The sequence below is a fragment of the Scyliorhinus canicula genome, chromosome 2, assembly GCF_902713615.1.
Source record: "Scyliorhinus canicula chromosome 2, sScyCan1.1, whole genome shotgun sequence".
Classification (NCBI taxonomy): Eukaryota; Metazoa; Chordata; class Chondrichthyes; order Carcharhiniformes; family Scyliorhinidae; genus Scyliorhinus; species Scyliorhinus canicula.
This window is the reverse complement of record NC_052147.1, coordinates 131,144,551-131,171,476: the sequence shown is the minus strand read 5'-3', so window position 1 is coordinate 131,171,476 and position 26,926 is coordinate 131,144,551. Positions and strand designations below refer to the sequence as shown.

Below are 26,926 nucleotides of genomic sequence, written 5' to 3'. Positions count from 1 at the left end.
TCGGTGATGGATTCTCCATTGGGTCGGGATGGATTCTCCATTGTCATGGTACTGGCTTTCCCATTGTGACGTGATGGGCTTTTCATTGTTTTGTGTTTCCCACTTTTCAATGTTGGCTTTCCTATTGTCTCGTACACTTGGTGACAAAAAATTAAATGTTCTTTCCTTGGTGACAAAGACTCTTGAAAAATAGAGTCTGCAGACACTGCCTTAGAACGGTAACTAGCCATGCTGAGTGTCAGTAACCACTTAATCCACGTAGACATAGAAACATGGCAAGATTGATGGGACAGAAGGAGAGCATTGGGCCTAGCCAAAGAAGAGCTTTCCAGCCTTATCTCATCTTCCATCTTGTGGCCCATAGCCCTGTAGATTTGAGCACATGATGTGCGTATCTAGCATTTCTGCTTCTAGCACTCCTTCAGGCAGTGAATAGACACTCACTTACCGTTTCCCCTGGGATCCAGGTTTGTGACTTGAGGCCTTCTTTTTGATCAATTTCTCCACAGCGTTGGTGCGGATTATTGGCCTGACCAGATGTCGCTTGTATGTTCCTGGGTATTTCTTCTCCACAGCTTGTTCACGTCTGCAAAAGAACAAAATAACCTCAGGGCTCTCTGAAGAAGAGGCTTATCTTTACAAATCTACGCTTTCATCTGGTGGATAAGACACGTGCTCTACCGATGAGGTATGATTGAAGGTTGATGCTAAATTAGCCTGGGAATGGGGGTGGGAATGGGGTGGGTGGCAGAGCAGCCGCGGAGGCAATTAGCATCAGTGTCCCTTGGCCAGGGGCCAGGACTGCGAGACATCAGTCAGGGTTCCCATGACACGAGATGGAATGATCACTAGGGTGAAGAGTGAACCAGTCTCAGAGGTCATACAGCCACCTGACATTCATTGCTTGGATCAATTCAGGGTGAGATATGGGAAAGGTACCAGAGTCAACTACATTCAGTGTCTGCAGGTGGAAAGAAAATTGGTGAGGCTTGGGAAAAATGATGGGAATGCCTGCTGTGTAGCTCAAATATATATGATCGAGGACACTGGTGTCCGCCTAGCTCAGCCTTCTATAGAAACAGATAAACCATCACCACCCCTTTCTCACGGGCAACCAGGGATGCTCAGTAAATACCAGTCCTGCCAACATGCCCATTTCCCAAGAATTAATAAAATGTATTTAAATACCTCTTCAGTGACTCATAAACACTTGTTTGAATCTGCACTTTACCAGTCATGATTTAATCATGCTTAGGACAGTAGTCTGGAGGCTCTGGTTGGACAGCGTTGACCGAATGGATTGATATCACCAAACATCCCAAAATGCTGCTTAACCTCAGGAAACACATTTAGCGGTGAATCCCAGTAGGATGCCGTAAGTTTGTTTGTCAACTATGCGTAGGCAGGGACTGACAAGTATAACTCAGTGATTGACTGACTGAATGATGTGCCCAGAGTGTGGAAGAAAATTGGGCGGGGGGGGGGGTCATGTGGCTGAGCCAGAACGTTGAGTGGTGGTTTCAAACATTGCAACGTTTCTGTTCCTGTCTGACTGTTGTGCTGGCCCCGGGCTGGCTACTCTGTTTCTTAGGCCCTGGCAACTAGACCAGAAGGTGGGGAGAGGGGCTGATTAATGTGTGTGAATGGGGGAGAGAGGGGCTGAGTACCCAGTGTGCATATCTGTATGCACGTGTGTTGGGGATGGGGTGAGGGGGAGTGCCACTGAGTCTTCTGTAACTGGGGACAATGGAGAATGTGACTGAAACCTCAGTGGCCATATGTCACATGTCCCGTGCCTGTTAGAAAGCGTTCCACTTTCTGACCCTGAATTAGGAGGAGCACAGCTTTACATTCAGGTACATTAACTACCTTGTAAATTCAATCCATTTTATTTTAATGCTGCATTGTGGTCTGAATCCAGTGAAACTGCTGACTCGGGGACTATTTTGTGCCATTTGAACTTCAGATTAGAAAATGAAGTGTATTTGATTTGTTTCACCTTAAAATCAATTATGTGAAGATGACCTATCTTGATATGATGCTGCTATAGATCAGTAATACTGAATGCAAATGTGAACGTCAATAGTATCCGTTGCTTCCTGGCAAAGATCCATGACCTGCTCCAGCTCAGATAAGTAAAGAACTGGTGAGTGCATCAAATAATAATTTTTTTAAAGTATGTTAAAAGCACAGATTTTAATATTTTTATAAAAAATACTGTTTTTTTAATCTATAATACGTAAATCTTAATAATTATATATTGAATGTTACTATACTGCTTTATTGTTGTTTTGCTTCTGTTGGTATCTTGGGTCACGCTAATTTTCAAATATTAAAATGGGGTCACATTGGAAAATAGTTTGGGAAGCACGGCCTTAGAGTTAACCCTTCCATTTCACTTTACAAGGTACCCTATTCTCCTCCGACCAAGGACAAAGAATCTTTCCTTATATCTCTGTTCTCTCACACTAGGGAGCAGCTTTGTGGCCCTTCTCTGCACTGATTCCAGGACTTGGACTGGTCAAGCTATTGCACCAGAACTGAACAAAGTATACAAGATGTGACCAGAGCAAAGTTCAAGCTGATAAAGGTCTGGACTAGAGTTGGCCAGTTGAGAGGGAGACGTTGAGTAACAGCTGGATGATGTTCGTGAAGCAAAGGAAAACAAGCCTAATCATTTTTTTAGAAATATATTAATTCACGGACTGTGGACATCGCTGGCAATACCATAATTTATTGCCCATCGCTAATTGCCATTGAGCAGGTGGTGGGAAGCCTTCTTCTGATCTGCTACAATTGTCTGGTGATGATACACCCAGAGTGCTGGTGAGGGAGGGAGTTCTGGGATTTTGACCCAGTGACACTGACAAACCTCGAATATAGTTTAAATTAATCAATTGTGAAGTAAGATCAGATCAATTATTTAGTATAAAAACTAAAAATCTTGGGGGATAAAGTCTGAGCTAAATAATAAGGGATAGTAACACTAAAGGATTCTGAATTTTTCAATAAATCAAAACCTGAGGTTTACAGATAAGCCAGTTAAGTGAAAACATTAAAATATTCACTTGGGAGTACATAACTTGAGTATTGCTGAGAAAAGAGACATGCTCACAAAGTATCTTGTACTCATTATAACAGGCACAAGAATGCTAAATTCCGAAGAGAGCAACAATGTATACTGCATGACAAAAGTATGCTGATTGGTTGGCCAGTCAACACTGATCTATCAAGATGTTGGAATAAAGAATACTCCAGGGAACTACTATTTCTCCACGGTTTGGTTTAATTTTTTTTAAAGGCTCAATGCCTGGACATGTTCCTTTTGCCTGCTGAGGACAAGCTGGGATATACAGTCTGCATACCTGGCATCGCACGGGCACAGAAATTCATATATCACATGACTTGCCAACCAATCTACACTCTTTTCTTATACAGTATAAGGTGTTGTTCACTTTGAAATTATCATTCTTACATCTGTCCTGATGACTTACAATACGAAAGGCTTCAACAGCATGATTTTTTGTCAGCAATAAGTTGTTTTTTTTTTAATATTTAGATTAGCCAATTATTTTATCCAATTAAGGGCAATTTTGCGTGGCCAATCCACCTACTCTGCACATTTTTGGGTTGTGAGGGCGAAACCCACGCAAACACGGGGAGAATGTGCAAACTCCACACGGACAGTGACCCAGAGCCGGGATCGAACCTGGGACCTCAGCGCCGTGAGGCGGTTGTGCTAACCACTAGGCCACCGTGCTGCCCTTTGTCAGCAATAAGTTAACCTCCACATAAAATTACATGACAACTCAAGAGAAGCAGCTGATTGGTGAGTAGCTGGTGAGTTTATTTATTTAAGGCCTAGATTTATTTTTGTTAAATCAATTAATAATCTAATAAATGAGGCATTGGAGGGCACCCCAGGCTCTTCAAATGTACATCCTGCCCCATGTGAGAACACTAGTGCATTTGTGCCCTGGACAACGTCGTGTCCAGGAAGTGTTTTCGGCGGAAGCAGCACAAGCTCTGGTTTCGGAGCTTGAGCAACAGCTGAAGTTATTGTGGTGCATCTGCAAGGCATTTCTGGCTGCGGTAGCCTGCATCTTACGGTTTGCAGGCAGGAAAGGGCGGCACAGTGGTGCAATGGTTAGCACTGCTGCCTACGGTGCTGAGGACCTGGGTTCGATCTCGGCCGGGTCACTGTCCGTGTGGAGTTTGTCCTGTATCTACGGGGTCCTCACTCCCTACAACCCAAAAGATGTGCAGGTTAGGTGCATTGACCACGCTAAATTGCCCCTTAATTGGATAAAAATAATTGGGTACTCTAAATTTAAAAGGAAAACGGTTTGCAGGCAGAAACGTAATTGGTGGCTGCCACATAGTCGAGGAGGTTTAGGCAGGTAGCGCAGGAGTTCTTAATACTAGTGAGGGCGATGATATCCTTTGGGGTCTTGCCTACATCTGTGGGGTCACACCTGTACAGGAAGAGTGCATAGCAATCCACCCACACGTAGTCATTTTTCTGGAGCTGGGCGACATTCTCACTGAATTCTCCCACACTTCAATTTTTTTTTGAATGGGGACCAAAAGACACCAACAAGACCGGCTTCTCAGAGATCAAGGCACCCTCAATCGCAAAGTTAAGTTGAAGGTCCTCCACCCGACAACCATAAACACTGTGACCCCCACAGACGTAGGCAATACCCCCAACCCTTGACCCCAGAGGGACAACCCCCCCCCAATCACTAATTGTCCAGATCACCTCCCCACACTACCCAGGCCTGAGGGTGATCTGCCCCAACACCCATCCATCCTCGCCAGAATTAGGGCATCATTCCCCTCTGCCACAAGTGAGAGATACCTCACTATGGGGTCGCAGAGGCCCCCTTTCAGGCCCCCCAACTATTCACGTGTCTCCTTCAGGCCCCACCCTCCATGCACCCCCTTCAGGCACCCCTTTCATGGCCATCACCCCAACCAGCGTGCAGTGCCAGGGCACTGCCTTGCCCCCGACCACCTGAGGCTCCAACGGACACCTGGTGTGGCCATCATGACTGGTTTCCGTTTTTGGAAACGAGTAGCGATTCCTGTCGGCCTCATGCTACGTCTGAGGATGCGGTGAAGCTGGGAGACTCTGGCTTTGAACGTGCTGAGCATATTTAAATGAGTTGAAAGAATAATTTAAATATGTGTCGGGTGCCACGGTCCGGGAGCATCGAACTCCATTCGGAGCCCAACACGAACTCTGTTTAGAGACTGTCCCACTATTCTCCGGGAATAGTGGGACGTGCACGGGGTGTAATGGGTCAGACGGGGCGCAATAGAATCGCTCCCAGGCAATTATACTGTTAGGGAACAGACAGGTATTTCTGCTGCTGCAGACATGAACACAAGTTGGTACGTTGCCTGACTTCTCCCAGGGTGAAGGCTGTGACTGAGCGGCTGCAGGGCATTCTTGAAGAGCAAGGGTGAAGAGCCAGTTGTCGTGGTCCACATCAGTACCAATGACACTGGAAGAGGGGTGTTGTCTTTTTTCTATATAAATTTAGAGTACCCAATTCATTTTTCCCAATGAAGGGGCAATTTAGCATGGCCAGTCCACCTGGCCTGCTCATCTTTGGGTTGTGGGGGCGAAACCCACACAGACAAGAGGAGAATGTGCCTCACACTAATATGTAGATTTGCCAAAAACTAACCCCGCCCATTGCGGGCGAGATTCACATTGCAACATCTCACGGGACACCCACATCCTAAGAATTGATAAAAGAATATAGCTCGTGGAACCTGAAGAAGTGAAAGACCAGTGATCGTTTCTGGTGGAACTCGAACCTCCAACCAGAACCCGTACTCTCTTTCAGAAGCTGACTGAGCTGCTGTATTTTTCAGTTTGTTTTATATTATTTCAGATTGCTGCAGTTGGTTTTGTACATACTTTATGAGTTCCTTCTCCCTGATCTCCAACTGCAACATGATGGCACTGAGTTCCATGTAGAGATTATTGGCTCGCTCCAGCTTTCTCTCGTAGTGCTCTCTGATGTCTAGGGCGTGCCTGGAACAAAAGACATAGCACTGGCACTGAGCATCTTTCTCCACAAGTAATTGCATCGAATACAGGGCCTTATCATTTCTCCACGATGCTTCAAAAATCTTTGCAACCCCTGAAGTGAGGTCTGTTAACTTGCTGACCAGTTTGCGCACACAAAGTACACAAAATGGACGACTGACTAACTGCACTTTGTGACATTGGTTGAGTCAATCAGCCCATTTGCAAAACATCTTCTTCAAACAGTGCTTTGGGATCTTTAATGTTCAGACTGTCAAAATGAATGTGTTTCTGTTTCTGTTCCACCTAAATTGTTCTTCAAGGGGGTGTATAAGTTTTTTTAAAATAAATTTAGAGTACCCAATTATTTTTTCCAATTAAGGGGAAATTTAGCGTGGCCCGTCCACCTATCCTGCACATCTTTGGGTTGTGGGGGTGAAACCTACACAGACACGGGGAGAATGTGCAAACTCCACACGGACAGTGACCCAGGGCCGGGATTCGAACCCGGGTCCTCAGCGCCGTAGGCAGGAATGCTAACCACTGTACCACCGTGCTGCCCAAGGGGGTGTATAAGTTGATCTCCTTGTTAATTTGATGGGGGAAGGTCCCCAGGATTAGAAAGGTGATATTACTGAGGGGAAGGTGAATGGGGGGACTAGGCCTCCTGAATTTGCTTTACTATTACTGGGCAGCAAATGCTGAGAAGGTGAGAGGATGGTGTAAAGAGGGGAAGGTTCTGAGGGTAAGGATGGAGGCGGGCTCTTACTGGGGGCCGGTTGCGGGTGCTGGCATCGCCACTGCTCCCAATGACCCCAGGAAAGTATTCGGGGAGTCAGGTGGTGGTGGCCACACGTAGGATTTGGAGGCAGTTTAGACTGCACTTCAAGTTGAGGGCAGGGTCAGGGAGGATGCCGATTAAGGGGAATCACAGGTTTCGGGACAGGAAGGACAAATGCGAGGTTTGGGGGCTGAGAGGAGAAGAGTATCAGTGAAATAAAGGGTTTGTTCCTTGTGGGACGATTCGCAAGTCTCGAAAAGTTGGGAGAGAAATATGGATTGGCACAAAGAAGGGTTTTGGTATATGCAGGTATGGGACTTCGCAACAAAGGTGTCCCCAACTTTCCCAGTAGCGCAGGCTTCTTCGTTGTTGGAGGAAGTGTTGTCAGCGGGGGGACTGGAGAAAGGAGTCGTCTCTGCGATTTACAGAAGGATCCTGGAGGAGGATGGGGGGTCCATGGAGGGGATTAAGATGAAATGGGACGAGGAGCTGGAGATGGTCCTGGAAGAGGGACTGTGCTGTGAGATGCTGCAGAGGGTGAATGCCTCAACTACTTGTGCAAGGTTGGCGCTGATGCAGCTGAAGGTAGTGTATAGGGGGCATTTCACTAAGTCAAGGATGAGCCGGCTATTCAAAGGGGTGGAAGATACCTGTGTGCAATATCGGAGGGGCCTCGTGAACCATGTTCACATGTTTTGGTCCTGTCTGAAACTAGAACATTTTTGGAGATCGATATTCAGGACAATTCAGGGGTCTTATATGTGGATGTGAACTCGGCCCCCTAGAAGCCATATTCGGGGTGTTGGACCAGCTCAAGTTCAGATGGGACAGAGGCAGATGTCTTAGCCTTCATCTCATGGATCGCTCAAAGGTGGGTTTTGTTTGGGTGGAGGTCAGCCTCTCCGCCCTGCGCCTCGGTGTGGCAGGGGGATTTACTGGAGTTTCTGACCCTAGAGAAGGTAAAGTTCAAACTAAGAGGGATGAAGGAGGGGTTCTGCAATGGTTGGGGTTAGTTTATTATATACTTTCGGGGATTGGTTACTGTTTGACCGCTGGGGAGGGGAGGTGGGGGGGGATGTCTTCTATGTTTGCTTGTTTGGGTGTTATTGCGCTTGTTTGGGTGTTATTGGGCTTGTTTGGAGGTTATTGGGCTTGTTTGGAGGTTATTGGGCTTGTTTGGGTGTTATTGGGCTTGTTTGGGTGTTATTGGGCTTGTTTGGGTGTTATTGGGCTTGTTTGGAGGTTATTGAGCTTGTTTGGGTGTTATTGCGCTTGTTTGGGTGTTATTGGGCTTGATTGGTGGTTATTGGGCTTGTTTGGAGGTTATTGGGCTTGTTTGGAGGTTATTGGGCTTGTTTGGGTGTTATTGGGCTTGTTTGGGTGTTATTGGGCTTGTTTTGAGGTTATTGGGCTTGTTTGGGGGTTATTGGTCTTGTTTGGGTGTTATTGGGCTTGTTTGGAGGTTATTGGGCTTGTTTGGGTGTTATTGGGCTTGTCTGGGTGTTATTGGGCTTGTTTGGAGGTTATTGGGCTTGTTTGGAGGTTATTGGGCTTGTTTGGGTGTTATTGGGCTTGTTTTGAGGTTATTGGGCTTGTTTGGGTGTTATTGGGCTTGTTTGGGTGTTATTGGGCTTGTTTAGAGGTTATTGGGCTTGATTGGGTGTTATTGGGCTTGTTTGGGTGTTATTGGGCTTGTTTGGAGGTTATTGGGCTTGTTTGGGGGTTATTGGGCTTGTTTGGGCGTTATTGGGCGTGTTTGGAGGTTATTGGGCTTGATTGGGTGTTATTGGGCTTATTTGGAGGTTATTGGGCTTGTTTGGGTGTTATTGGGCTTGTTTGGAGGTTATCGGGCTTGTTTGGGGGTTATTGGGCTTGTTTGGGTGTTATTGGGCTTATTTGGAGGTTATTGGCTTGTTTGGGTGTTATTGGGCTTGTTTGGGTGTTATTGGGCTTGTTTGGGTGTTATTGGGCTTGTTTGGGTGTTATTGGGCTTGTTTGGAGGTTATTGGGCTTGTTTGGGTGTTATTGGGCTTGTTTGGAGGTTATTGGGCTTGTTTGGGTGTTATTGGGCTTGTTTGGGGGTTATTGGGCTTGTCTGGGTGTTATTGGGCTTGTTTGGGTGTTATTGGGCTTGTTTGGGGGCTATTGGGCTTGTTTGGATGTTATTGGGCTTGTTTGGAGGTTATTGGGCTTGTTTGGAGGTTATTGGCTTGTTTGGGTGTTATTGGGCTTGTTTGGGGGTTATTGGGCTTGTTTGGGGGTTATTGGGCTTGTTTGGGTGTTATTGGGCTTGTTTGTGTGTTATTGGGCTTGTTTGGAGGTTATTGAGCTTGTTTGGAGGTTATTGGGCTTGTTTGGGGGTTATTGGGCTTGTTTGGAGGTTATTGGACTTGTTTGGGTGTTATTGGGCTTATTTGGAGGTTATTGAGCTTGTTTGGGTGTTATTTGGCTTGTTTGGAGGTTATTGGGCTTGTTTGGAGGTTATTGGGCTTGTTTGGATGTTATTGGCCTTGTTTGGAGGTTATTGGGCTTGTTTGGGTGTTACTGGGCTTGTTTTGAGGGTATTGGGCTTATCTGGGTGTTATTGGGCTTGTTTGGGTGTTATTGGGCTTGTTTGGGTGTTATTGGGCTTGTTTGGGTGTTATTGGGCTTGTTTGGGTGTTATTGGGCTTGTTTGGAGGTTATTGGGCTTGTTTGGGTGTTATTGGGCTTGTTTGGGTGTTATTGGGCTTGTTTGGGTGTTATTGGGCTTGTCTGGAGGTTATTGGGCTTGTTTGGAGGTTATTGGGCTTATTTGGGTGTTATTGGGCTTGTTTGGAGGTTATTTGGCTTGTTTGGGGGTTATTGGGCTTGTTTGGGGGTTATTGGGCTTGTCTGGGTGTTATTGGGCTTGTTTGGGTGTTATTGGGCTTATCTGGGTGTTATTGGGCTTGTTTGGAGGTTATTGGGCTTGTTTGGGTGTTATTGGGCTTGTCTGGGTGTTATTGGGCTTGTTTGGAGGTTATTGAGCTTGTTTGGAGGTTATTGAGCTTGTTTGGAGGTTATTGGCTTGTTTGGGTGTTATTGGGCTTGTTTGGGTGTTATTGGGCTTGTTTGGGTGTTATTGGGCTTGTCTGGGAGTTATTGGGCTTGTCTGGGAGTTATTGGGCTTGTCTGGGTGTTATTGGGCTTGTCTGGGTGTTATTGGGCTTGTTTGGGGGTTATTGGGCTTGTTTGGAGGTTATTGGACTTGTTTGGGTGTTATTGGGCTTATTTGGAGGTTATTGAGCTTGTATGGGTGTTATTTGGCTTGTTTGGAGGTTATTGGGCTTGTTTGGGTGTTATTGGGCTTGTTTGGAGGTTATTGGGCTTGTTTGGAGGTTATTGGGCTTGTTTGGGTGTTATTGGGCTTGTTTGGAGGTTATTGGGCTTGTTTGGGGGTTATTGGGCTTGTCTGGGTGTTATTGGGCTTGTTTGGGTGTTATTGGGCTTGTTTGGAGGTTATTGGGCTTGTTTGGGTGTTATTGGGCTTGTTTCGAGGGTATTGGGCTTATCTGGGTGTTATTGGGCTTGTTTGGGTGTTATTGGGCTTGTTTGGAGGTTATTGGCTTGTTTGGGTGTTATTGGACTTGTTTGGGTGTTATTGGGCTTATTTGGAGGTTATTGGGCTTGTTTGGAGGTTATTGGGCTTGTTTGGAGGTTATTGGGCTTTTTTGGGTGTTATTGGGCATGTTTGCGGGGTTATTGAGCTTGTTTGGAGGTTATTGGGCTTGTTTGGGTGTTATTGGGCATGTTTGGGTGTTATTGGGCTTGTTTGGGTGTTATTGGGCTTGTTTGGGGGTTATTGGGCTTGTTTGGAGGTTATTGGGCTTTTTTGGAGGTTATTGGGCTTGTTTGGAGGTTATTGGGCTTGTTTGGGTGTTATTGGGCTTGTGTGGAGGTTATTGGGCTTGTTTGGGTGTTATTGGGCTTGTTTTTTTTTATAAATGTTTTTTATTCAGTTTTCATGTTTTATATTGAACAAATTACAAATTGTTAGAGAGAGAAAAAAAAAAGAACACGCAAAAATTAACATATATATTTACAGGTGAGCATCTTCGTAGTAATAACTGTGGCCTCCCCCTTTTCGCCGGCATACATATCTTACATTCCCCAACATGTTTATTGGCATTTATTTAGTTTGGTTTTGGGCCTTAGCTAGCCATCAAACGGGGTTATTGTGCTTGTTTGGAGGTTATTGGGCTTGTTTGGGGGTTATTGGCTTGTTTGGGTGTTATTGGGCTTGTTTGGGTGTTATTGGGCTTGTTTGGAGGTTATTGGGCTTGTTTGGGGGTTATTGGGCTTGTCTGGGTGTTATTGGGCTTGTTTGGAGGTTATTGGCTTGTTTGGGTGTTATTGGGCTTGTTTCGAGGGTATTGGGCTTATCTGGGTGTTATTGGGCTTGTTTGGGTGTTATTGGGCTTGTTTGGAGGTTATTGGCTTGTTTGGGGGTTATTGGCTTGTTTGGGTGTTATTGGGCTTGTTTGGGTGTTATTGGGCTTGTTTGGAGGTTATTGGGCTTGTTTGGGGGTTATTGGGCTTGTCTGGGTGTTATTGGGCTTGTTTGGAGGTTATTGGCTTGTTTGGGTGTTATTGGGCTTGTTTCGAGGGTATTGGGCTTATCTGGGTGTTATTGGGCTTGTTTGGGTGTTATTGGGCTTGTTTGGAGGTTATTGGCTTGTTTGGGTGTTATTGGACTTGTTTGGGTGTTATTGGGCTTATTTGGAGGTTATTGGGCTTGTTTGGAGGTTATTGGGCTTGTTTGGAGGTTATTGGGCTTTTTTGGGTGTTATTGGGCATGTTTGCGGGGTTATTGAGCTTGTTTGGAGGTTATTGGGCTTGTTTGGGTGTTATTGGGCATGTTTGGGGGTTATTGGGCTTGTTTGGGTGTTATTGGGCTTGTTTGGGGGTTATTGGGCTTGTTTGGAGGTTATTGGGCTTTTCTGGAGGTTATTGGGTTTGTTTGGAGGTTATTGGGCTTGTTTGGGTGTTATTGGGCTTGTTTGGGTGTTATTGGGCTTGTGTGGAGGTTATTGGGCTTGTTTGGGTGTTATTGGGCTTGTTTGGGTGTTATTGGGCTTGTGTGGAGGTTATTGGGCTTGTTTGGGTGTTATTGGGCTTGTTTTTTTTTATAAATGTTTTTTATTCAGTTTTCATGTTTTATATTGAACAAATTACAAATTGTTAGAGAGAGAAAAAAAAAGAACACGCAAAAATTAACATATATATTTACAGGTGAGCATCTTCGTAGTAATAACTGTGGCCTCCCCCTTTTCGCCGGCATACATATCTTACATTCCCCAACATGTTTATTGGCATTTATTTAGTTTGGTTTTGGGCCTTAGCTAGCCATCAAACGGGGTTATTGTGCTTGTTTGGAGGTTATTGGGCTTGTTTGGGGGTTATTGGCTTGTTTGGGTGTTATTGGGCTTGTTTGGGTGTTATTGGGCTTGTTTGGAGGTTATTGGGCTTGTTTGGAGGTTATTGGGCTTGTTTGGAGGTTATTGGGCTTGTTTGGGTGTTATTGGGTTTGTTTCGAGGTTATTGGGCTTGTTTGGAGGTTATTGGGCTTGTTTGGGTGTTATTGGGCTTGTTCGGAGGTTATTGGGCTTGTTTGGAGGTTATTGGGCTTGTTTGGGTGTTGTATTATGAAAATGTTGAAAATTTGTTGAATAAGAATACTTCAAAATAAACATGATAATGATGGGAGGAACGAACCTGGGCCTCCTAACATTGTCATTCCAAGGGTTAAAGTTACAAAGAATATACTGCATTAAATCAGGTGAGTGAGTGCACATACCTTAGTTCCTCTCTCCTTCGTCTGATTAATTCTTCATCTAACCGGTGGATACATGTTCCTTCACTCTTTATCTTTTCAAAATGCTTTTTCACTTCTTCCCTCCATTCAGCCTGAAATCAAACACACTCTTTTTACAAGTGAGGTTCCCTCCTTAATTCTAGGACTGCGACTCAATAACAAAAGCTTCACATTTACACTCAAGATTCTTCTCTGATTTCTGGTACCTCATCCAAGGTGGTTGTTCTCCATGTATGAATCAGATACTGTCATAGAATTTATCATAGAATTTACAGTGCAGAAGGAGACCATTCGGCCCATCGGGTCTGCTCGACTGACCCTTGGAAAGAGCACCCTACTAAAGCCCACACCTCCACCCCTTCAGGGCAATTTAGCATGGCCAATCCACCAACACTGCACATCTTTGGATTGTGAGGGTAAGACCCACGCAGACGCGGAATGTGCAAACTCCACACAGACAGTGACCCGGGGCTGGGATCGAACATGGGTCCTCGGCTCTGTGAGCCAGCAGTGCTAACCACTGCGCCACCATGCTGCCTTCTTTTTACTTTTGTCATTAGTTTTTCGGCCCTCTTTTGTCTGTTGTAAGGGTGTGTCGATTTAATTATTAGTTAATAGGCAATCTGTTTTACCTTCTGCATATTTAATTATAGTTCTTGTTCTTAATAAAGTTAATTGTGTTTAAATTTTACAAACCTGGGGCGAAATTCTCCGACCCCCCCCCCCCGCAGGGTCGGAGAATCGCCTGGGGCCAGCGAAAATCCCGCCCCCGCCGTGGCAGAAATTCTCCGCCACCCGGGAATTGGCGGGGGCGGGAATCACGCCCCGCCGATCGGCATGCCCCCTGCGGCGATTCTCCGGCCCACGATGGGCCGAAGTCCCGCCGCTGAGAGGCCTCTCCCGCCGTCGTGGTTTCAACCAACTCTGGTGGCGGCGGGATTGGCGGCGCGAGCGGGCCCGCGGGGTCCTGGGGGGGGGGGGGCGCGGGGCGATCGGACCCTGGGGGGTGCCCCCACGGTGGCCAGACCCGCGATCGGGGCCCACCGATCGGCGGGCGGGCCAGTGCCGTGTGGGGCACTCTTTTTCTTCCGCCGCCGCCACGGCCTCCACCATGGCGGAGGCGGAAGAGAATCCCCCAGCATGCACCGGTGCGCCAGCTGCCGCTGACGTCACCACCGGCGCATGCGCGAACCGGCGAAGGCCTTTCGGCCAGCCCCGGCGCCGGGCGGCAAAGGACGCTGGCGCCGGTTTTGCCGTCAGTCGGCGTGGCGCCAACCACTCCGGCGTCGGGCCTCCCAAAGGTGCGGAATTCTCCGTACCTTTGGGGGCTAGGCCCGCGCCGGAGTGGTTGGCGCCACTCCGCTACGCCGGGACCCCCCCGCCCCGCCAGGTAGGGGAGAATCCCGGCCCTGGTGACTGTAGTTACTGGGCAGCCAAGTGCCAAAGACTTTGGGTGTTTTCGAAGAATTATTTATTAATTTCAATTATGTTGTGACTCTGGGTCAAGTAGGGCTGAAATTGACCGCTTACATCATTGTTTTTATTTCTAGCCTCCACAGTATCTAAGGAGTATCCTTAGATTGGGTGCTCTTTCAGAGGGTTGGTGTCAACTCGATAGGCCAAATGGCCTCCTTCTACACTGTAGGGATTCTATGGAACTTTAATTCACAACCAAAAATGTTACCCACTGAGCTAGAATTGACATCCAACACCCATGGGCCTTGAATTGCCTCAATGCTGTCCCCCAACTCACGGCCTTAAATTCACGGCGAAACTGTGGGTGACGTCTGTTCTCTCAGGCTGGCCTCAGTCTCTAACCCAACGTATTACCTGAGATTTAAAGTAGGTCTCCTGAGGGGTGCCCAACACGTCAGCGGATGCAATGTCCAGGTGGAGGAGGATCTGCCGGAATGACGGTCGGTTGCGAGGTTTACTGTGCCTGAAAGCAGAAAGCAGCACCTGTTTAGTACCACAATGAACAAGGCTACAGAGGTTGGCACTTTGCCCTCTTCTTTTTCTTCTGCCTGCTGTAGGAAGCTGTCTGCTGTTCCGCAATCATTCTGAACAACCCTAAACAACTTTCACCCTGCTGAAACCTTTTCCAATGTGCCCACTAACCAAATTAAGGGGCTCGACACCCATCAGGGTCAATAGGCTGCCTAAACTGAAAGTTTCAGATCAATGACGTGACATAATATTAACCTGAAGTGTTAACTTCTGTTTTTCTCTCTCCATAGATGCTGCTTAACCAACTGACCATTTGCAGCATTTTCTGGGTAACTTTAATAGAATTGCATGGGCCAGTGCACAACAGCAGAAGAGGTGAGAGAAAGAAAGAGATACAGAGAAAGAGAGAGATACAAAGAGAAATAGGAAGAGATATACAGAGAGATAGAAACAGAGGTATACAGAAAGACACAGATAGTGAGACAGAGACAGTGACCAGGAGAGGGAGAGAAACAGCGATATGGATTCCAGTCTGGCCACCTCAGGAGAGAACCTTTGGTTGAGGGGCTGGGCAGAGCTTAGATGGAGAGCAAGAGAGAGAGAGACAGGAATGCTGTTTTGAACATTTGCATGTCGAAGGCTGTGGAAATCGACCAGAGAGGTCATGAAAGTTGTCACCGAGGCAGGCTTCGGAAAAGGATTCTGAACAAATATCCCTAACAGAAGAAAAATTGCTTCGTAAATGCAAGTATTGTCTTTGCATGTTTGTGTAAGTGGAACGAGAGCTAAATGTTTAATTGGAGTGCTGTTTAATGGGAACTGCTGTGTTACAATTAAAAAACTGGATGTCACCTGTCAGCTGAAGTAAAAGTTTAAATATGATTTCCTTTTCTTTTGTTTCAATTAAGTTTGTTTACAAAATAACCACGCCCAATTTCTTATATTATCACTCCTGGGACGAATTAAACCTTTAAAAAGTTATGGCATCTTGTCCAGTCTCTTAGCCACTGTTGAGAGCTGACCAGACATCTACAACAGGGAGGGAGCTCAGTGATACAGAGAAAGGTAGATACGGGAGGGGATTTTTTGGATCCATTCGCTGCGGGTGTAAATCCCATTATGTCCGCTAACTCTAGGGCATCACGGGCAACATGTGGTGTAGTGGTTAGCATTGCGGCACTGAGGACCCGGGTTCGAATCCCGGCCTTGGGTCACTGTCCGTGTGGAGTTTTCACATTCTCCCCATGTCTGCGTGGGTATCGCCCCACAACCCAAAGATGTGCTGGTTAGGTGGATTGGCCACGCTAAATTGCCCCTTAATTGGAAAAGAAAAATAATTGGCTGCTCTAAATTTGTAAAAACAAACTCTAGGGCATCACGGTGGCACAGTGGTTAGCACTGCTGTCCCACGGCGCCGAGGTCCCAGGTTCGATCCCAGCCCCTCCACCCTATCCCTGTAACCCAGTAACCCCACCTAACCTTTCTGGACACTAAGAGCAATTTAGCATGGCCAATCCACCTAACCTGCACATCTTTGGACTGTGGGAGGAAACCGGAGCACCCGGAAGAAACCCACGCAGACATGGGGAGAACGTGCAGACTCCGCACAGACAGTGACCCAAGCCGGGAATCAAACCTGGGACACTGGCGCTGTGAAGCAACCGTGCTAACCACTGTGCTACCGTGCTCACCAATAGGACAGCAATGAAAACAAGAGATGTATCAGAGGCCAGTGCCAAAACTAATCCAATGCAAGGATTTAAACAAAAGGAGAATTTAAAAAACAAGTTGCAGAGCTAATATAGGTCACTGAGCACAGGAGTGATGAATAAATAAGATGAGATGCAAGTTCAGGTGCGGATAGCATAGTTTAGGATGAGCTCAGTCTGGTGCATGTTGGAATAGTCAAGCCTACAGTACCAAACGCATTGGATGAGGGTTTAGCAGCAAATGATGGAGAAAGGGGAGTGAACAGGTTATGTAATTCAGATGGAAATAGGTGGTCCTGCTGGTGGACAGGATGTGTTTTAAAGCTAATCTTAGGGTCAATGAGAGCCAAAGGATTCAGCCTCTGACAATGTCCAGGGAGAGGGATGCAGTCAGTGTATAGGGCACGGGTACTGAAGACAACGGGCGGGATGCTCCACCCACTGCCCCACATTTCTGCCTCACAACGCCGGCGGGATGCTCCATTACGCCGGCCGGTCAATGGGGTTTCCCATTGTGGGGCAGCCCCATGCCGTCGGGAAACCCCCGGGCTGCTGGCAAAACGGAGCATCTCGCCAGCGGAGAATCCCGCCCAACGGCTTTGGTCTTCTCACTAATTAGTTGGAGAAAATTTCTGCTCATCCAGAACTATATTTCAGAAATTTTGCATGTCTAATTAGGGGCGGTGAGAGAAAATGGTGCCTTGGTAGAATGAAGTATGGTTAGTGTACATTTGGAACATGATGTACATTCTGATGATGTCACTGAGCAGCAGCATTTAAATCAGAAATGGGGGGGCGGGGGGGGTAAGCAAGGATAAATCTGGGGTACACCAGAGGGTAACAGTGAAGGAGCAGGATGAGTAGCCATAGCAACAGATTATTTGGCTACAACTGGATCGGAATGGAAGCTGGTGAGGACTGGATGAAGGAGGAAAGAGGAGGATTGTGTGGTCAATCACTTAAAGAGAAACTACGACATCTTCTTCGCAGCCTTCAACAAGTCATCGATGAAGACGAACATCTTGCCAAGGTCATCCCAACACTCCCACTTCTTGCCTTCAAACAACCGCGCAACCTCAAACCATTGTTTGCAGCAAACTACCCAGCCTTCAGAACAGCGACCACGACACCACACAAAGCTGCCATGGCAATCTATGCAAAACGTGCCAGGTCATCGACATGGGTACCACCATTACACGTGAGAACACCACCCATCAGGTACGTGGTACATACCTGTGCGACTCGGCCAATGTTGTCTACCTCATACGCTGCAGGAAAGGATGTCCCGAAGCGTGGTACATTGGCGAGACCATGCAGATGCTGCGACAACGAATGAACGGACCTCGCGCGACAATCACCAGGCAGGAATGTTCCCTTCCAGTTGGGGAGCACTTCAGCAGTCAAGGACATTCAGCCTCTGATCTTCAGGTAAGTGTTCTTCAAGGCGCGTGACAATGCAGAATCGCCGAGGAGAAACTTATAGCCAAGTTCCGCACACATGAGTATGAGTATGGATTCGTGGCGCATTACATTCACCCCCCCCCCCCCCCCCCCCCCCCCCACCATCTGGTCTGGGCTTGCGAAATCCTACCAACAGTCCTGGCTTGAGACAATTCACACCTCTTTAACCTGTGATTATCCCTCTCTCCAGTTGCTCCATTTGGACTTGTAAAGACTTAATTACCTGCAAAGACTCGCATTCACAGTATCGTCTTGCATTTTTGACTTTGTCGATATATATGTTTCTGGAACCTACCTCTTCATTCACCTGAGGAAGGAGCTGTGCTCCGAAAGCTAGTGATTCAAAACAAACCTGTTGGACTTTAACCTGGTGTTGTAAGACTTCTTACTGTAATTACTTCAAAGTCAGAGAGGAGAGAGTGCAGAACAGGGAGGGAGTGTGAGAGAGAGGAAGAAAGAAAGAGTGAGAGAGAAAGAGATAAATAGAGAGAGAGCAAGAGGGAGAGGAATGGAAAGACAAAATTACAATTTTTAATATTGCCGTTGATACCCTCAGGAGCACTTTATAGCCATTGGAACACGATAATATATTTACTGTTGTTATATAGGGAAATATTACAATTTGCAAACAATAAATTGCAGTTAACCTTAGTAAATGGTGTTGGTTAAAAGACAAATATTGGCCAAATCACCAAAAGGAACTCGCTATTCTTCTTCAGAATAGCACCACGGGGTCTTTTACATCTCCCACTGTACTGCACTGGAGAGAAGGAGAGAGATAGAAAGAGAGGAGAGGAAGAGAGAGGGCCAACATTCTCCCCATGTCTGCGTGGGTTTCACCCCCATAACCCAAAGATGTGCAGGTTAGGTGGATTGGCCACACTAAATTGCCCCTTAATTGGAAAAAAAATAATTGGATACTCTAAATCTATTTTAAAAAAGAAAGAGAGAGAGCCAGAGAGCAAAAGATGGAAAGAGAGAGAGACAAAAAGAAAGCGAGAGAGACAAAGAAAGAGACATAAAAAGAGAGTCAAAGAAAGAGAGAGACAAAGAGAGAGAGAGAAAGAAAGAGAGAGAGAAAAAGAGAGAAAGAGAAAGAGAGAGAGAAAGGGAGAGATGGACAGATGGGCTCGCTGACCTTTGACAACTTACTCAAGTGGCCATGTTTGTGGCCGTAATAGGAAGTGGCAAATCAGTTATACTGCTCATGTTCCCTATGTTACTGCTTATAGCTCTATTGCAGTACCCACAATTAGCCACTGTAGGGCAGTGATGTACACAGATGTTCAGCAGACAGTGTTCGAATAAGCACAGAGTATGCGACAGGGGAAGGAGCTGATTGGAGTTGAAAAGCTGCATCAGAGGGGTGATTTTTGAAATGGTCCAAGAGTGGCATCACAGGGGAAACAAAGGTCCATTTAGTGGGATCGGGAACAAGCTTGAGGAGCAGCTGGCCTTGGTAAGTAGGAGCTGGTGAGAATTTCTACTCTCCAGTCTTTAAAGTAAAAATTGGTCTTTAATTTATATGAAGTAGTATTTAAAGTATAAGTTGTAACTTAAGGTTCCTATTATATATTTAATATTCTTTAAACTAGAGAAAGAAAAGTAAAGGGAGTAATTAAGTCACGGCAGGGCAACTCGGCCATGTGGAATACTCCTCCTACACAATGTGGGAATTCAGGGACACTTCAAGGGCTGGATTCTCCATCCCGCCTTGCCAGATTTCTGGTTCAGCATGCCGGCAGGATGCTCCATTTCATCGCTAGTCACTGGGGTTTCCCATTGTGGGGCAGCCCCACGCCGTCGGGAAACGCTCGGGCTGCCAGCAAAATGGAGCATCCCGACAGCAGAGAATCCAGCCCCGAGTATCCAGGGCGACCACATGTGCAGGAACAGCTGCAGCTACCCAAAATCCACATTTTTGATCTGGAGCTGTGGCTGGAGTCACTGTGGAACATCCACAAGGCTGAGATCTTCGTGGATAGTCAGACAATGATGTGGTCACTTTGCAGATGAAGAGTGCACAGGCAGAAATGGAGTGGGTGACTTCCAGACAGCATAAAAGCACCAAGGTGGTAGTGCAGGAGTCCCCTGTATCCACCTTTCTCTCTAACAGATTTTCCATTTTGGATACAACTGGGCGAGATAAGTTCTCAGGGGAATGCAGCAAGAGCTAAATCTGTGACACCATGAGCCCCTCTGCGGCCGCAGACGTGACAACAGGATGGTATGTTGCCTCCTTGGTGCCAGGGTCAAGGATGTCACGGAGTAGCTGCAGGACATTCTGAAGGAAGAGGGGGAACAGCCAGAGGCTGTAGTCATAGGTATCACTGACATGGGTAAAAACAGGGATGAGGTGTTGGAAGCAGAATATAGGGAGCTAGGAAATAAATTAAAAGGCAGGACCTCAATGGTAGTAATCTTAGGATTATTCCCAATGCCACGTGCTAATGAAATCAGGAATGGAAGATGAATGTGTAACTGGAGAAATGGCATCGAAGTGAGCAGTTTAGATTCCGGAGGTATTGGGACTGATTCTGGAGAAGGTTGGTCCTGTACAAGTTCGACAGGTTGCACCCCAGGAGGACTGTGGGGGAGGGATTTAACTAAAATGGCAGTGGGGTGGGAATCTGAGCAGGGAGATGCAAGAAAGTAATATAAAGACAGAAATGAAAGGAAGAAAAGTAAAAAGCAAAAGTAGAAGGCAGAGGAAAAAATGGTTAGCAGCAAATAGGGCCAGAGTACAAAAAGAGATGTGCAAAATTTTTTTAAAGACAAATCAAAAGGCACTATATCTGAGTGCATGGAGCATTCACAATAAGGTAGACAAATTAATAGTGCAAATACATGTAAACAGGTACGACTTGATTGCGATTACGGAGACATGGTTGCAGAGTGACCATGGCTGGGAACTGAATATTCAAGTGTATTTGATATTTAGGAGGAGCAGGCAAAAAGAAAAGGAGGTGGATAGGTGTTGTTAATTAAGGATGAAATCAGTGCACTAGTGAGAGAAGATATTGGCTCAGAATTTTTTTTTAAATCCATTTACGAGATGTGGGCATCGCTGGTTAGGCCAGCGTTTATTGCCCATCCCTTTTTAAAAAATAATTTAGAGTACCCAATTAATTTTTTCCGATTAAGGGGCAGTTTAGCGTGGCCAATCCACCTACACTGCATATCTTTGGGTTGTGGGGCGAAACCCATGCAAACATGGGAAGAATGTGCAAACTCCACACGGACAGTGACCCAGAGCCGGGATCAAACCTGGGACCTTGGTGCCGTGAGGCAGCAATGCTGACCACTGCACCACCCTGCTTCCCATCCCTAATTGCCCTTCAAAGATTGTGGTGAGTTGCCTTCTTGAACGGCAGCAGTCGTTGAGGTATAGATACACCACTGTGCTGTGAGGGAATGCCAGAATTTTGTCCCAGCGACAGTGAAGGAATGGTGATATATTTCCAAGTCAGGGTGGTGAGTGACTTGCAGGGGAACCTCCAGGTGGTGGGGGTCCCAGGTATCTGCTGCTCTCGTCCTTCTAATTGGTAGTGGTTGTGGGTTAGGACGGTGTTGCTTAAGTTCATCGGTGGTGGAGGGAGTGAATGTTTGTGGAATGGGGAGCAATCAAGCAGGCTGCTTTGTGCTGGATGTCAAGCTTCTTGAGTGTTGTTGGAGCTGCACTCATACAGGTAGGTGAAGAATATTCCATTACCCTCCTGACTTGTGTCTTGTAGATGGTGGACAGGCTTTTGGAGGTCAGGAGATGAGTTACTCACCGTAGGATTCCTAGCCTTTGACCTGCCCTGGTAGGCACAGTATTAATGTGACTCGTCCAGTTCAGTTTCTGATCAATGGTAACCCCAGGATTGATTGTGGGGGATTCAGCGATGGTAATGCAATTGAATGTCAAGAGCCGATTGTTAGATCCTTTCTTGTAGGAGATGGTCATTGCCTGGCACTTGTGTGGCGCGAATGTAACTTGCCACTTGTCAGCCCAAACCTGGATATTGTCCAGGTCTAGCTGCATTTGGACATGGACTGCTTCATTATCTCAGCAGTCATGAACAATGTTGAACATTTTCTTCTTATAAATTTAGAGTATGCAATTATTTTCTTCCAATTAAGGGACAATTTAGCGTGGCCAATCCACCTCCCCTGCACATCTTTGGGTTGTGGTGGTGAAACCCACACAGACACGGGGAGAATGTGCAAACTCCACATGGACAGTGGCCCAGAGCCGGGATCAAACCTGGGACCACAGTGCCATGAAGCAGCAGTGCTATCCACTGCGCCACCGTGCTGTCCTAAACGGTGCTGAACATTGTGCAGTCATCCGCAACATCCCCACTTCTGATCTTATGATGGAAGGGAGGTCATTGATGAAGCAGTTGAAGGTAGTTGGGCCTAGGACACTACCCTGAGGAACTCCTGGGTTGGATTTGTCCTATTTCTTGTGTACAGGACACACCTGAGCGATTTTCCACATTGCCGGGTTGCAGCTGTACTGGAACAGCTTGACCAGGGGTGAGGCAAGTTCTGGAGCACAAGTCTTCAGTATTATTGCTGGGATATTGTCAGAACCCATAGCCGGGGCATAATCCAGTGCCTTCAACTGTTTCTTGATACCACGTGGAGTAAATCGTATTGGTTGAAGATTGACATTTGTGATGTTGGGAATCTCCGGAGCGAGGTGGATCATCCACTCGCCACTTCTGGCTGAAGATTGTTGAGAATGCCTCAGCCTCGTCTTTTGAACATTTTTGCTGGGCTCCTCCATCATTGAGGGTGGGGATATTTGTGGAGCCTCCTCCTCCAGCGAGTTGTTTAATAGTCCACCACCATTCACGGTTGGATGTGTCAGGACTGCAGAGCTTAGATCTGATGCGTTGGTTGTGAAAACGCTTAGCTCTGTCTATTACTTGCTGCTTATGCTGTTTGCCACACAAGTAGTCCTGTATTGAAGCTTAACCAGGTTGACACCTCGTCTTTTGGTATGTCCGATGTTGCTCCAGGCATGCTCTCCTACACTCTTAATTGAGCCAGGGTTGATCCCCTGGCTTGGTGGTAAAGGCAGAGTGGGGGATATGCCTGGCCATGAAGTTGCACATTGTGGTTGAATACAATTCTGCTGCTGCTGATGGCCAACAGCGCCTCATCATGTAGATGTAGAATCAGTCTAGGTGGAACTAACAAGCAACAAAGGGTGGAAAGTATTAGTGGGAGTTGTCTATAGCAGTGCTTTCCAAACTTTTTTGCCCAGGACCCAATTTTAATATTTAGCCATCCTTCGGGACCCAGGCTGGCTGACCTTCAGGACCCACCATTGAAAGAAATCAAGAGGTTTTTCTTCGAACTCGCCATGCTTAGTCTTCAACTGTATTTGAAGATTTGAGGGTTTTAAACTTTCATTTGCCTGTGCTTCATTGCTTTTAGCACATATAAACTTTGAATCCTGATTTGCAGTGGCACAATTAATAAACCCACACGTCAAGTAATCATCTTTATGCTGCTTTATTCCTGATTTCAGCTTCTTCTTCATGGGTTGTTCACCAGAGGCCCTGGAGTTCACCCCAGCACTGCTAGCAGCGGCAAAATGGAGGAATCTCTCTCATGCCCCGAGCACGTGATGTCAGCGTGATCTGCCGTCACTCCTTTAAAAAAACATCTGCTCCTGGGTCAGCGCACTGACGTCAGGAGGAGGCGCCTGCCCCGCTGGGCTCTGGGCCCGCATTCTGAAAGCTGGTCGCGGCTGGCATTTCTAAAAGCTGATCGCGCCAAAAGACACTACTTCCCACGATCGGGAATGCCGCGCGCATGGACCCGTGACCATCCTGACACCCACCCGTGACCAACCATGGGTCGCGATCCTGGCTTTGAAAATGAGAGTACATCAAGGAACCAACAGGAAAGAGGTGATCACAGATTTGGTATTGTGTTATGAGAAAGTTACTTGATAATCTTGTTGTGTGGGGTCCATTTGGGAAGAGTATCAATAACACGATAGAATTCTTCATTATGATGGAAAGTGAAATAGTACAATCCAAAACTATGGGCCTAAATCTAAGCCAAGGTATCTGAAAATGTATGACAGGGAGTTGGCTACGATAGATTGGGGGACTTTGTAAAAGGTGGATGAGCAATGGCTGATATTTAAGGAACGAATGAATGGCTAGAGTTATACATTCCTTCCTGGTGAAAGAACACGGGCGGGATTCTCCGACCCCCCCCCCCCCCCCCCCCCCCCAAACCGGGGGGGGGGGGGGGGGGGGGGGGGGGGGCGCCGTGAATCCCGCCCCCGCTGACTGCCGAGCTCTCCGTCGCCAGAGATTTGGCAGGGGCGGGAATCGCATCGCGCCGGTCGGCGGCCACTCGTAGCGGCCTCCCCGGCAATTCTCCGGCCTGTGATGGGCCGAAGTCCCGCCCATTCCATGCAGGTCCCGCCGGCGTAGATTGGAGTAGGTCCCTTGTCCGGCGGGATCTGACGGTGCGGGCGGGATCCGGGGTCCTGGGGGGGGGCGTGGGGCGATCTGGCCCCGGGATGCCCCCACGGTGGCCTGGCCCTCGATTGGGGCCCACCGATCTGCGAGCGGGCCTGTGCCGTGGGGGCACTTTATTCCTCCGCGCCGGCCATGTAAACTTCCGCGATGGCTGGCGCGAAGGTGAACCCCCCCCCCCCCCGCGCATGCACGTGGATGACATCAGCAGTCGCTGACGCTCCCGCGCATGCGCGGACCTGTGCCAGCAGGCGGAGTCCCTTCGGCCCCGGCTGGCGTGGCGCCAAAGGACTTCCACGCCAGCCGGCGGGGCGCAAACTACTCCGGCACCGGCCTAGCCCTTGAAGGTGCAGAGGATTCCACACCTTTGGGGCGACCCGACGCTGGAGTGGTTCCCGCCACTCCACTGCGCGGTTTCTGCCCCGCCGACTCCCGGAGAATCCAACCCCACAACAGGAACAGTGACACCACTATGGCTAACAAAAGAAATTACTGATAATATTGGATCCAAAGAGGAGTATTATATTGTGTATAGAAATGGTAGCAAGCCCAAAGATTGAGAGGACCAAGGGGAATCTGCGTGTCCTATTGCATGAATCAGAATAATCAGACAATCTAGAATTAGGGGTCATGATTTAAAAATAAGTGGCGGAATTCTCTCAAAATGGGGCTGCGTTCCCACGCCTGCGAGAAAACGGATGCAAATCACTTTGGACTTTCCTAATAATAATAATAATCGCTTATTGTCACAAGTAGGCTTCAATGAAGTTACTGTGAAAAGCCGCTAGTCACCTCATTCCGGCGCCTGTTCAGGGAGGCTGGTACGGGAATTGAACCTGCGATGCTGGCATTGTTCTGCATTGCAAGCCAGCTGTATAGCCCACTGTGCTGAAAGTCCAGAGTGATTCTCTGTTTTGAAGGGGGCTTGCAGGGCCCCGGAGTAGTCCACGCAGCTCCGGCTGCCGATCCGCAGATCCGCACATGCACGCGGTGGCCGACTGCGGCGGCCCCGCGCAACGTGGCGGACCCACATAGCAAGCCGGCCCCAACAATATAGGCCACCCCAAGATCGCGCCCGCCCACCAATCGGTGGCCCCTGATCGCGAACCGTCCATCCTGGAGGCCCCCCCCCCCCCCCCCAACCACCAAGGCGGCCATGGACTGTGTTCGCAGCCGCCTGCCGGGTGGAACCATGAGTGAACCACGCTGACGGCCAGCTGCCGGCTGAGAATTGGTGTGGGGGCCTCTTTCAATTGCCCCCGACCAGCACCGCGATGACATCGCATGCGCAACTGGTGCCATTTCTCCGGTCCGCGGAGAATCGCGGGAAGGCGTCAGACCCGATCACGGGTCTGACGCCCATTACACGCCCCCCCTGCCGAGCTCGATTTTGCTTCAGAGGCTCTGCGAATCCCACCCAAGGGGTCTCTCATTTAAGAAAGAGATGAGGAGAAATGTTTCCTGGAGCAGAATCTTTGAATATTTTTAAGGAAGAGCTAGATTTTTTTTTGATTAACAAGAAGGTGAAAGGTTATCAGGGGTTACACAGGGGTGTGGAGTTGAAATTACAATCAGATCAGCTATGATCTTATTGAATGGCAGAGTGGGCTCGAGGGGCCGTGCGGCCAACTCCTGTTCCTAATTTGTTTGTTTGTATTGATTGGCGGTAAAAATAACGTTTGAGAGTAAACTTGCAAGGAACATCAAAGTGGACTGTCAAAGCTTCTTTAAGTATGTAAAAAGATAAAGGTTAATGAAGACAAAAGTAGGTCCCTTACAGTCCGATAGCTGATAAATCCCCACGTTCTGATAATCTATATCCCAGGGTACTAAAGGGTGACCATGGAAACAGTGGATGCCCTGTCATCTTCCAAAATTCTATAGATTCTGAAACAGACCCAACATATTGGAGGGTGGCAAATATAATCCAGCTATTTGAAAAAGGAAGGAGGGAGAAAACAAGGGAATTTCAGACCAGTTAGCTTGACATCAGTACTAGGGAAAATGGTATAGTCAATTATAAAGGATGTGATAACAAGACACTTAGAAAATATCAACGGGATTGGACAGTCAACATGGATTTATGATAGTGCGATTACGATTGACAAACCAACTGGAGTTTTTTTGAGGAAGTAACTAGTAGAATAGATAAGGGAGAGCCAGTGGACGTGGTTGGTTTGGATTTTCAAAAAGCTTTTAATAAAGTCTCACATAAGACATTGGTGTGGAAAATTAAAGCACTTGGGATTTAGGGTGATATGTTGGCATGGATTGAGAATTGGTTATCACACAAAAACAGGGAGTAGGAATAAATGAGTCTTTTTTGGAGTGGCAGGTGGGGTACCGCAGGGATCAGTTCTTGGGTCCCAGCTATTCATGATATATATCAATGATTTGGATGAGGGAATTTGATGTAATATTTCCAAGATTGCTGATGTGGGAATATGATAAGTGGATACGTGGGTTTGAGTAGGGTGATCATTGCTCGGCACAACATCGAGGGCCGAAGGGCCTGTTCTGTGCTGTACTGTTCTATGTTCTCTGAGTGGTGAGGAGGATGTAAAGAGGCTTCAAGGCGATTTAGACAAGTTGAGTGGGTGGGCAAATACATGGCAGATGCAGTATAACGTGGACAGGTCATAGAGGTCTATGGCA

General features: G+C 47.3%; 1 protein-coding gene across 2 annotated transcripts in view; it reads right to left on the bottom strand.

Annotated features, from left to right (window-relative positions):
* LOC119958362 (mitogen-activated protein kinase kinase kinase 13-like) overlaps positions 1-26,926 on the bottom strand; it is a 181,259-nt gene that overhangs the window by 51,407 nt on the left and 102,926 nt on the right. For both annotated transcript variants that reach the window (XM_038786836.1, XM_038786831.1), the window contains exons 7-10: positions 14,491-14,599; positions 12,643-12,752; positions 5,933-6,049; positions 449-586 (exon numbers count right to left, since the gene is read on the bottom strand). In XM_038786836.1, coding sequence (XP_038642764.1) covers positions 449-586; positions 5,933-6,049; positions 12,643-12,752; positions 14,491-14,599 — 474 coding nt within the window. The remainder of the gene's footprint in view (positions 1-448; positions 587-5,932; positions 6,050-12,642; positions 12,753-14,490; positions 14,600-26,926) is intronic.